At 36.6% G+C, this 12911-nt stretch overlaps 1 protein-coding gene across 20 annotated transcripts in view; it reads right to left on the minus strand.

The window, feature by feature from the left end:
- Positions 1-12911, minus strand: part of LOC128491197 (protocadherin gamma-A4-like) — a 216430-nt gene that overhangs the window by 100354 nt on the left and 103165 nt on the right. For 2 of the 20 annotated variants that reach the window (XM_053463449.1, XM_053463447.1), the window contains exon 1: positions 5738-8179. The exons of 16 other annotated variants lie outside the window; for them this stretch is intronic. In XM_053463449.1, coding sequence (XP_053319424.1) covers positions 5738-8164 — 2427 coding nt within the window. In that variant the 5' untranslated portion in view covers positions 8165-8179. Of the gene's footprint in view, positions 1-623; positions 3179-5737; positions 8180-12911 lie in introns of those variants that run through there. 2 more of the 20 variants (XM_053463439.1, XM_053463434.1) reach the window with 1 other exon arrangement.

Consider the following 12911-nt stretch of genomic DNA (forward strand, 5'->3'; position numbering starts at 1 on the left):
AAATACCACATGTGAAACAAATAAACCTGATTAGAAAATCACTAAAATGAGACTGTAACCAACTTGACCATAGCCACATAAACCAATCACTTCTCCATTACCAATTGACCACAATGCTGTAGAAGACCGGTTCTTAAACTATCAACCAGGCTTAGAAAGATACAAATGTGGAAATTAATATGGACGAGGCTTCCAATTTTTAACACAAATGATGCAATACTGCGTTTGTAGAAATATTTCTGAAATGTAACCTATAAATAATACAAAAATGTGTAATATCAGTTAAAAATTGGCTACTGCAACTTCAGAATATTTAGGTAATAATGAAGAATGATAAGCACATGATACCAAAATAAGAAAAATGTCTACTAAAGCATTACTAAACAAATGAATGCTTAAGGATACCAATATCCATTCCTGCTTTTAAAGCAAATATTAAAAAAGAGTAACTTGAGAGTCCATTAAAGGAAATGCAGAAAATAAAAAACCGTATTATTGTACATAGTTACAAACATATTACACAAGATATACTGTATGTTATATATTTGAATTTATGTGCGCCTTCCAATGTTCCTAAACTCATTCATAACTTAAACGTAAGAAAACATATTATGTTGACTCACCTGATCTGGATTCGTTAACCAGTTTGTATTTGGGGTTGGTTCTGTATCATCACCAATATTGCTTAACTGTGGGATGTCTGGAGGTTTTGTGAAATTGAGATTAGCGTTCTCCATAGCTGGGGGTAAATATGTTTGAAAACATTGTGCTTGGTGGTCTGCTGGTACCATCCGTACTTCCATGTATTTTAAGGTCCCATCTGTGTTCAGGTAAAGCGTTGGCTTATACTGCTCTGAATAATATTTCGACGGTGAGCTGTATTGAAAGCAACAGCTAGAGCTATTATACTCTTCCTTTCTTAAACATTTTATGAGCAGTATGATGAACGTTATAATTGATACAAGACTGATGGCTACTAGTGAAATGATCAGATACAGTGTCAGATCTGATGGTGGTTTGACATTTTCTACAGAATCCTGAGGTTTATGGCTTTCCATTGCAATATCATCAGCTATAAGAAGAAATACAGTTACTATAATTGATAAGGGAGGATCTCCTTGGTCACTGATTGAAATAACAAGTTGCTGATCTGTTTTCTCAGTCTCCTGGAATCTACCAATCGTTCTGATTTCCCCAGTAAATGGCGATACTTGGAATAAGGATGAATTAGCAGGTTCAATAAGACTAAAGACTAGCCAAGCATTGCGACCAGAATCTCTATCCACAGCAGATATTTTTGCAGCCAAATAGCCAGTACTTGCAGATTTCGGAACTCTTCCTTGAAAATAAAGGTCTTTAGAAAACTCTGGATTTATCACAGTGGGATAGTTATCATTTGTATCCAAAATGAATATAAAAACTGAAGTGTTAGAAAATAACTTTGGTGTTCCGGAATCTTCCACTCTCACAGTGATATGTAAAACTTGAATATGCTCATAATCAAAGGAACGCTGAGTATATATGTTACCGTTACTGGGATTTATATAAACAAAAGATGAAACAGAAGAACCATCTATTTGAGTTTCAACAATAGAGTAAATGAGCTCTGAGTTAATTCCTTCGTCTAGGTCAAAAGCTGACACTGTACTTAGGAAAGTACCAGGATCATTGTTTTCCTTAATAAACACCTCATACATAGGCTGGGAAAATAAGGGAGGATTATCATTAACATCTGAGACATTTACTAATATTGAAGTCTGAGTGTGCAAAGCAGGAGTCCCTAAATCAGATGCAACCAGTTCAATAGTATATTGAGATTGTTTTTCTCTATCTATATTTCCATTAGTGATTAATGAATAATGATTCTTAAATGGAATAATTTTGAATGGGACTGTCGGAGACACTTCGATGCGTACATCTCCATTCCTTTGAGAATCTTTGTCTCGCACGTTAATAAATCCAACAACAGTTCCTAGAGGAGCATTTTCCGGTACCTCACTTATCATGGAACTGACAGTAATTTCTGGGGTGTTATCATTTTCATCTTCGATTTCCACTTGAATCAGACAACTACCCTCTAATTCGGGGGAGCCTTTATCCACTGCTCTGATAGATAATTCATAAAAAGCTGTCTCCTCAAAATCCAGAATCCCATTAATGAAAATGTTTCCAGTTTTTCCATTCAAATCAAATATTTGTTTTGCAGAAGCAGAGGTGTGATCATCAAATGAATATTCAATTTCACCATTTGCACCCTCATCCAAATCAGTTGCATTGAGTGTTATAATAACTGTTTTTAAAGGGGTATTTTCATTCAGCCTGACCTTATAAACCAACTGGTCAAACACAGGTGCATTATCATTAATATCTAATACTACCACTGTTATTTGACAAGATCCTGATCTAGTTGGCTCTCCGCCATCAATAGCAGTGAGGACTAATCTATGCTCATCTTTTTCCTCCCTATCTAATACCTTTTCCAAAACCAGCTGAGGAACGAGAGTTCCATCTTTACGATTCTTCACAGCCAATGAAAAATATGGATTTTGATTTAATATATACTGTCTTATACCATTCACACCAACATCTAAATCATGTGCAATTTCTAAAGGAAATCTAACACCAGGGATTGTAACAAGCTCTGTAATTTTAACAATGCGATGTGTGGCTAGAAAACTAGGAGTGTTGTCATTTATATCAAGAATCTGTATTTCTACATTAAATAACTGTAAAGGATTTTCAGTTACTAATTCAATAAGCATTACACAGTTCAAACTGGATTCACAGAGCCCTTCTCTATCAATCCTTCCATTAACAGTCAAGGCTCCATTTTCTTTACTCAAAGCAAAATAATTTTTGTTTTCCCGAGGTCCAAAATCCAATCTGCGTTCAGATATTTCTGCAGGTTTTAACCCCAGATCCTCAGCAACGTTTCCTACCAATGTTCCAGACTCAGACTCCTCAACAACAGAATAACGAAGCTGCCCAATGACCCAGCTACAAAGGAAAAATACACACACTACTTGCCGTTGCCAAACCAGTAATGAACGTCTGAAGTCCATATCTTAAAACTGTTCTTTCAAGGTGATGTCATATAGTCCCTTGATATTCTCACGCCGTTGTGCTTTAAATATTTCGAATGCAATAGGAAAAAATCAAAACACCAAAAAAGGCCACAGGATTTTTCATAAAAACAACAGCTTCTCTTTGTGTGTCAGGGCGAAACACAGGGTGAGTATGTAGTGGGAGGAGAAAGAAGAGTCACTAGACCAGGTCTTATAAAGCTCAAACTATAACTGGTTGACAGGATCGCCCTCTGGTGGATAGTAGTGTTAATGCAATTCATTGAACTAATGCAATGCAACAGCTTAATAGTAATAATAATCTAAAAAAATATAAATCATAATTCTAAACTAAGCCCTATTTGTGCTGATAATTTGTATTGAAATGCAAATATGCTTGTTTCAAAAATCACATGCATATTTTAAAATGTAAAGGGATATTAAATAATATTTTAATCAAACCAAAGACTGTATGTGAACATGTTATGCTTTAAAATTATTATACTTTAAAAAAGTAGGTTACACACAAATGCTGGCCTAATTAATCACATTTATTAAAAATATTTAGTAGTTAAAAATCCTTCCATATAAGGTAATAAAACCAGGTACCATATATAATTTTCACCAAGGCAACAGCTATTTTTTTGTGTGTTTGTCAGAATAGTTAATCACACAGAGAGGGAAAAAAGAAGAGGAATTAAAAGTGAAGGCCCATAGACATTTAATATAAAATATAGTGCTGTATATAGTAACGTAGGTTTAGCATTTTTCATTTTTTTTCAATAAACCATATTTATTTAGAGTCTTAAATGCTGTGGTTGTTGTCAATCATATAATACTGTAATACGTTTCCCTTTTCAAATAGCACACTAAGTGGATTCATTAAGTCCCACTTTTACAATTAAATACTTTCTTTCAGACTTGGCTATTAAAACTGAGCTACTATATTGTTTACCATAAGGAGTCAGGGTACTTGTCTAGTAGATAAAACATACAACATAGAACACTTACTATAGAATGACTAATATGCAGTTGTATGAAAACTTTATTTTGTCTGATACTAGTAATGAAAACCTCTACTAGCCAAGAGTAGTTCTAATGTTATATATCAACCTTGTTTATAAAGAGAAAGGAACCAATGTTAAACTATATACAGTATTCATTGTAATCCTTATAAAATAAATGAAAACAATTCATATTAATAAAATCACAAAACTAGCGGTATCTGAATTGTTTTATAAGCATTATTGTTTATATAATTTGTAGTTAATCCATTGGGTTTTGAGAAAATTTTCACATTCAGTAAAGAACAACGACAATAACATGAAAATAAATAAATTAACACTGAATTTGTCCTAAAGATCTTTATGTTCAGATAATTGTTGTACTTTGCTTGGCAAGCATGTTTAGAATGTGAATGAATGAATAATTTCTTGAACATATTTTTTCAATCTTACTATGTAAATTATATGTATTTTAGAAATAGGATTTATAGATTATTAAAGCGAAAAAAAACCCTACATGCGGTTTAGCGAATGATAATATATCCAATGAAATTCAACGGAATGGTGAAAAAAGTAAATATCTATCTGAAATAATGATTCAGTTTCATTCCTGCAAATATCTATAATTAATGTGATGTTAATCAATATAATTTAATCAAAATAGGGTCAAAAGTGGCTTGTCTAGAAGATCTCAAAATAGTGATTTGAGTACCATTCATGGTGTCTCCTTGGCTTGTACAAGAGTCCCAGTCCCATTTAACAAGAGCACACACATCCCTTGGACATGCAGAAAGCACCCCCATTGATTTTTGGATCTGCAGCTTCTCCTAAAGGCTAGACTAGATAGTAAAGTAGTCATGAAGTTCTTCAATTTCTTTTCTCTACTGGTCGGGCTGCATGGGGCACAACATTGTCTTTTAAGTATACACTTTGAAAATAATCCCATAATGAAACGCTTTTGCGTAATGAGAGCTAACAACGTTGCACATGTCAGAAGCGGGATTCTACAGCTAAATAGATCATACTCAACATGCACATACAAATACAGAAATGTATAAGGGCTTGTGACACCTGAATCTCTTGGGCTCAACCTCAACAAACTAACAATCTGAGGTCAGGCGTATGCATTATTCTGTTTTCATATATTTTCAAAAACAAGTAGTATGATATATTATATATATTGTGGGTATGGAGAAGAAATCTGCATAATTTAACAATATAATTTTATGAGCAAACATAATCATAAAGCCAATTTGTTAGATGACAATAGCAAGATTATTTATGTTACTTAGAGTTATAGTTCTATAAAGTTATATAAAATGTTATACTTTAATTCTGTTTATTGTACAAGTATGTTGTGTCATTATGTTGTACTGGGAAAAAAATAATAGTATTAAATATATATAAGAAAAATCATAATAAAACAGTCTTTTCAAAATCTATATCACAGCCTTAGCTACAAAATAATGAAAATTCGTATAGTACCTACAGAACATCAATAGCATAACATATTGCTGAAAAAGTAAATGTAACCCTAACATTACAATTATAATAATCTGTCAAGGAATTTGTACTGTGAAAAACATAGTGAAGTAAATAAACAGTACCAAATGCACATGTATTAGATATCATACTTTAAAAACAATATGTGAATAAATTATAAGGCCTCACCTGGTCTTGGCCATAGATCAAGTCTGTATAGGATGAAGGCTCAGCCTCGCTCAAAATATTTTTCATTTGCTGAGAATTCAAATCATAGGTGTCTGTTGTTGGAGGTAGACTAGTCTTATAACATTGTCCTTGAACCCCAGGAGGAAGCATCCTTACTTCCATGAATTTTAAAGTTCCATTGGTGTTCAAACAGAGTGTTGGCTGGTACTGATCTGTGTAGGACTTGGACTGTTTGCTACTTAAAAAACAACAGCTAAAACTGGCGTATTCATGCTCTCCTTTTAAGCATTTTACTAGCAATATTATGAATGTGACCAATGAAACTACGCTTATGGCCACAAGAGAAAAAATTAGATATAGAGTCAAGTCAAGTGTGGGTTTGGAATTTGGTAGAAAAGCATGAGAATTAGGACTTTCTTGAAGAATATCTTCTACCAGGTGAATGAGTACGGTGACTGTAGTAGTCAAAGGTGGGTCTCCATGGTCACTGACCAAAATTACAAGCTGCTGTTCCCTATCATCAGTATCATGCAGCGTTCTAACAATTCTGATTTCCCCTGTACTTTCTGTCACTTCAAATAATGTAGACTTGGTAGATTCAGCAAACCTAAAGCTTAACCATGCATTGTATCCTGAATCTAAATCTACTGCAGATACCTTTGAGACCAAATAGCCAGCAGATACTGACACTGGGATTTTTTCTATTGAAATCTGACCATTGGGCTCATCAGAATTTAAGACAGTAGGGGTGTTGTCATTAGCATCCAACACAAATATAAAAACCGTAACACTGGAATATAATTTTGGAATTCCAGAATCTTCCACTTGTACCGTAATTTTAAACATTTGAATGTGCTCATAATCAAATGAACGTTGTGAATATATATTACCATTATTAGGGTTTATGTAAATAAAAGATGAGACAGAAGAACCTTCAATGTCGCTTTCAACTACAGAGTAAATTAATTCTGAGTTAATACCTTCATCTGGATCAAATGCAGATACTGTGCATAATAACCTTCCAGGGTCATTATTTTCTTTTATGAAGGCATTATAATAGCTCTGGCTAAACACCGGGGTATTATCATTAATGTCAGAAACACTAAGGGTGATCATTTTTAGTGTGGACAAAGGTGGAGCACCCAAGTCAGTGGCAGTCACCTGAATATTGTATTCAGAAATGCTCTCTCTATCCAGAAGGCCATTTATTACCAATGAATAGTGATTTTCAAAAGGCTTCACGATAAATGGAAGTTTTTTTAAAATTTCAATTTTTACTTGGCCATTTTTACCAGAATCTCTGTCTATTATTGAAAAATTAACAACTGCGGTTCCCAAAGCTGTATTTTCAGGTATGTTATATGACATGGATGTTATGATAATTTCTGGGGGATTGTCATTAACATCTTCTACTTCGATCTGTATGAGGCAATGTCCTTCCAATGCAGGAACCCCTCTGTCTTTGGCCCTAACTGATAACTCATAGAAGTGTGATTCTTCAAAATCTATATTCCCTTTGATACAAATGTCTCCTGTTTCTGCATTTAAATCAAAAATATCCTTGGCAATATCAGAAGTATAATCATCAAAATAGTACTCTACTTCTCCATTGGTCCCCTCATCCAAATCTGTGGCATTCAGTGTTATTATGGCAGTTTGTAAAGGCACATTCTCTAATAATTTGATTTTGTAAGTCGATTGATCAAATATGGGTGCATTGTCGTTAATGTCTAAAACTAAAACTGTTATTTGTGTAGATCCAGACCTGGGTGGTTCAGCTCCATCAAGAGCTATGAGAATGAGGTTATGTTTTCCTTTTTCTTCTCTATCAAGAGCCTTCTCCAAAACCAGTTCAGGAATAAGAGTACCATCCTTGCGACTCTTTACAGATAATGAAAAATATGGGCTGGGATTTATTTTATACTGGCTTATACCATTACTACCAACATCAAGATCTTGTGCCGTGCCTAAAGGAAATCGATTACCAGGGCTTGCAAATATTTCTGTGATGTTTATCATGCGATTAGAAGTTGAAAAAAATGGTGAGTTATCATTTATATCCAAAACCTCAACCTGAAAACGGAAAAGCTCTAATGGATTTTCAGCAACCAACTCAGTATGTAACAAACAACTAGAGCTGGATCCACACAGATTCTCTCTATCGATCCGTTCTCTCACAGTCAAAGCTCCGCTTTCCTGGTTCACGGCAAAATGTCTCCTGCTATCCTCAGATCCCAAATGCAGTCTTCGTTTAGAGATATCAGCCAGGTTTAATCCCAGATCCTGAGCAATATTTCCCACAATTGTCCCTGGATCTGACTCTTCCAAAATAGAATAACGAACTTGCCCAGACACCCAGCCCCAGCTACAAAGGAGAAAGGAAAATGCTACTTGCCATTTCCAAGCTTTTGGGGTGGCTTGGTCCATATCTTAAATCTTCCAACAATGCAGCATAGGCCCATCTACGTTATTTATTTATTAGTTTTGGGTGCTGAAGAAACATATCCAGTACTGAGAAAAACATCCACATCATAATGGATCTTCTTTGTTAGAGGAAAAAGAGGAGGATGATTCACAGAGCAGGGGGAGGGGAAAGGAGGGGTGACGTGAGCAGATCTATAAGAATAGCTAAAGAAATGATTGGATGACAGGATTGCCCTCTAGTGGTCAGTTGTAATAATTTCGACAATTCTTGTAGCCTTTAAATGTGATCTTAAACAGTTACGGTAATATTGTGTGTAATTCTAGCCAGTATATTAGACGGTAGCCAAAAGGCAAAGCAACATCACACATTAAGTTGTTTATGTAAAGACATATGTACATTCTTGAGTTGTATGCAATCTCTAAGAACTTTATAGATTTGTATGTATATATCTTCCAATACCATGGACATCAAGCACCAAATTGTGCTTGGGATAAATGATACTTTAACATTAAATATTTTTATAAAATGAAGCAATCAATTGTTAACATGCAGTAGATATATACCGTATTTGCTCGATTATAAGACGACCCTGATTATAAGACGACCCCCCAAAATCTGAATATTAACTTAGGAAAAAAAGAAAAAGCCTGAATATAAGACGACCCTATAGGAAAAAAGTTTTACCAGTAAATGTTAATTCATGTAAACTATTTTTTTTAAATAAAAGCTATGATTGAGAAAAATATTTTTTTTATTTTTATTTCCTTGTATTTTCCAACCTGTCCCCCAGTAACGCACATCTGCCCCCAGGCTTGCCACGCCAATATGGCACTGTGGCCCATGATATGCCTTTTAACCCTCTATATGCCACTGTGCCCCATGGTATGCCTTTTGACCCCCTATGTGCCACTCTGCCTCCAGAAATGCCTTATACCCCTATATCCCATTCTGGCATTTAGGGGGTTAAAATGCATTTTATGGGGCAGAGTGGCATATAGGGAGGTATAAGGCATTCCAGGAGGCAGAGTGGCATTAAGGGAGTTAAAAGGCATTTTTACCCCCCTTAGAAATGCCTTATACCCCTATATGCCACTCTGGCATTTAGGGGGTTAAAAGGCATATTATGGGGCAGAGTGAAATAGGGAGGTGAAATGCCCTATATGCCACTCTGCCCCATAATATGCTTTTTAACCCCCTAAGTGCCATTGTGGCAAATAGGGGTATAAGGCATTCCAGAAATGCCCTATGCCCCCATTTAACACACTAACGCACACACACACACACACTTACTTACTTACTTACCGGTGCTTCCAATTTCATGCTGTTTTGCCGGGGCAGCGGGTTAACGTCTCTTTCTGCTGCAGCCGGAAGGAGGTGGAGTTGGCAGCGGGGGTTTGTCTGCGTCCGTCTCGAATACCTTCCCCGGCTGTCAGAGATCAGTGTTCCCCGCACCGGTGCGGGGAACTCTGATCTCTGACAGCCGGGGGAAGGTATACGCGACGGACGGAGACAAACCCCCGCTGCCAACTCCACCTCCTTCCGGCTGCGCGGATCGCTGCCCCGGCAATACAGAACGAAGCACCGGTAAGTGTGTGTATGGGGGGGGGGGTGAGACAGGAGGATCCAGGTCCCCTGCAGCGGTGCGGGGGATCTGGATCTTAGTCTCCTAATCAGACCTCTATTTGAGGTCTGATTAGAAGACGACCCCGATTAGAAGACGAGGGGTATTTTTCAGAGCATTTGCTCTGAAAAAAACCTCGTCTTATAATCGAGCAAATACGGTATATGCATATAATACTAGTTCTTAGCCCAATAAAAAAAAAAGTGATTAAGGAGTAGGCGGAGCCAACTACACAGGCATGAAAGGCCTATCCTGAAAGCCTACAGGGAAAATCCAAAGCGTGTGAGTATATATACACATACACACACACTACAATGATCATGTCATTTGAACTAAGCCAATGAATTAAATATTATAATGAAATCAAAACAATGTCTTGTTAAATGTAATACAAAAATAATTCATGAAATATCATTTTTATCAACTATCTTGTATTTTATAAGAATTAAATAAATATTCCTTAGCACCTGAAACGGCCTTTGAAGTAGTGGTAGCTAATCCTTAATTAATCGCTTCTCATCAGTGCAGGGTAGGAAATAATCTAGCCCATATATAAACATATAGAACAGCATTTAGCCAACTATTTCATAGGCTGGTCATGGTGGGAACAAGTAACAAAAGCTGTGCATTGTATCGAGCACAGCAAGGACACTTAAATATAGCAAAATGGATGTGTGTAAGACTTAGACACATATGATGGTCCCTTTCATTTTCAGTGTTGTCCATTTTGTAAATGCCTGCGGCGCTCCCAGCCCATTTTGCTTTTTTCCGGCAATGTCAGCAAGAACACCCACTGACATCAGCGGGAACGCCCCCAATGTCATCCAAAAGGCCCACGATGTCAGCAGGACCGCCTACAGAAGTCAGTGGGACCGCCTACTGACATCAGTGGTCAGTCCTGCCCTTGTCCCACAAGGGAAGGCTCCGGGTAGCTGGAGCTCAGACGTTCCCAGGCATGTGAATGACTTGCCTTGAGATTTCTTAAAGGTGGATCCCATTATAATCAGTTGCACCTCAGCGGGAACGCCCCCAATGTCATCCAAAAGGCCCACGATGTAAGCAGGACCGCCTACAGAAGTCAGTGGGACCGCCTACTGACATCAGTGGGCAGTCCTGCCCTTGTCACAAGGGAAGGCTCCGGGTAGCTGGAGCTCAGACGTTCCCAGGCATGTGAATGACTTGCCTTGAGATTTCTTAAAGGTGGATCCCATTATAATCAGTTGCACCTCATGGTGCACTTAAAAAACACAATCCTCTGCAGGACTTGTCATTGGTTCAGTAATGTTCACAATACAACCAGTGGCTCCAAAAATAGGGAAATTAACAATCATGTCAAAAATCTCAAAACTGAAAAGGGTTTCTTATCTATTAAACAAATCAGTTACCAATTAACATAAAACCATTTTGTCAAGCTTTTCTTTCACAGTCAGTTCTCGGTTTTTCTTGTTTACGTCAAAATAAGATTACAAACGCAATCCTCTCCTAGAGATATTAGATTTAATCCCAGATCCTGAGCTACATTCCCAACAAAGGTGAATAGAGTCGCCTCATTAACAATTGTATAATGAAACAGTCCAGAGACTCAGACCCAACTACAAAGAAACATAACTTAAAATCATTCAAGCATTGGTAAGATTCTGAAAGTACATTTTGCAACCCCTTGAATTTAGATATTTTGCAATGTTAGCCTCTGTATGACATTTGAGCAACATATTTATGGGTTTACATCACAAAAGAAAACAAGATCTTCATGTTTTTTCTTTTTTGAAAGGCAGAGAAAAGACGAGAGGGTGAATGAGTCAATGGATTACAGTGAGGAGAGATGCAATAAGAAAACAGATCTATGTTTGAATATTTTCTAATTATTGGAAGACAGACCTGCCCATTATTATTCTATATATTATTAAGTTAATCTTGTCAACATATCCTGCAACACTTCACACTGAAGCTCTGTGTTTGACGAAATGTAAGGTCACCAGTAAAAACATATTTTATTTCTAATTAGAGAGAAGGTTATTCAGCAGCACACTAAAGTGAGTACATGGCATTCAGACATCCAGCAATGTGATAATAAGGAGGTAGCAATGTATGATTAAGTATGGTGTTAATAAGTGGGTATGTATCTGTTTAACATGTTTAACTGTTTATGTATGTATATGTAAGCGTATGCTGTATATTTTTGTGGTGTTAGGATGTTTGTGAGTGGATAGTGTTAGCATGAGTGTGTGTGTGTTTGTCAATATGTGTGTGTATGTTAGTGTATTGTGTGGCAAGGGTGACCCTGGGTTTAGTGGCAACTGGGAAAGGAAGGAGATATTATGTATGTGTATGCATGTGCAAGTTTGTGTGTTATTATGTTCATGTGTTTTAGTTATGGAAAGGGGCCAAATAAAAACAGCATCTAGGCACCCACCAACCCTAAGCTTACCGCTGTCATCAATAAAATGAAAAACTGAATAACATAACTTCCCCTTTCATATTCAGCATGATTGTGACTGTTCCAGTATGGCAGCAATTTTAGGCAACGTAACAACTAAAAGTTATTTCCCTCTTTCACTATATGTGTGTGTGTATGTGTATGTATGTATGTGAGATTTCTGAGGGAAAAACAAGCCTTCTGGCTTGTCTGGTGTCTGTTGATGAGTGTTTAATAATACTTCTACTACACCTGAAATTTAAATGGAAGGGTTTCCATCACATTTACCTTCCAAAACTTATGTAATGGTATGTGTGTGTGTGTGTGTGTGTGTGTGTGTGTGTGTGTGTGTGTGTATATATATATATATATATATATATATATATACACAAATCAAAGGGAGCGGCTGCACACTCAGAAATACTATTAGTATACACAGGCTTTTATTTGCCCGGGTGCTCCAAAAATAGCCAGATATATATAACCAAAGAAAAATGGGCACTCACGGGTCTTTGTAGTAAAGTTCGTTAAACACTAGTTTATTTGAATCAGCACGGCCTAAGTGCATTAAACACTAGTTTATTTGAATCAGCACGGCCTAAGTGCATTAAACACTAGTTTATTTGAATCAGCACGGCCTAAGTGCATTAAACACTAGTTTATTTGAATCAGCACGGCCAACATTTTGGACCACCTCCGTTCCTTTCTCAAG

Source organism: Spea bombifrons, chromosome 4, assembly GCF_027358695.1.
Source record: "Spea bombifrons isolate aSpeBom1 chromosome 4, aSpeBom1.2.pri, whole genome shotgun sequence".
Lineage (NCBI taxonomy): Eukaryota > Metazoa > Chordata > Amphibia > Anura > Pelobatidae > Spea > Spea bombifrons.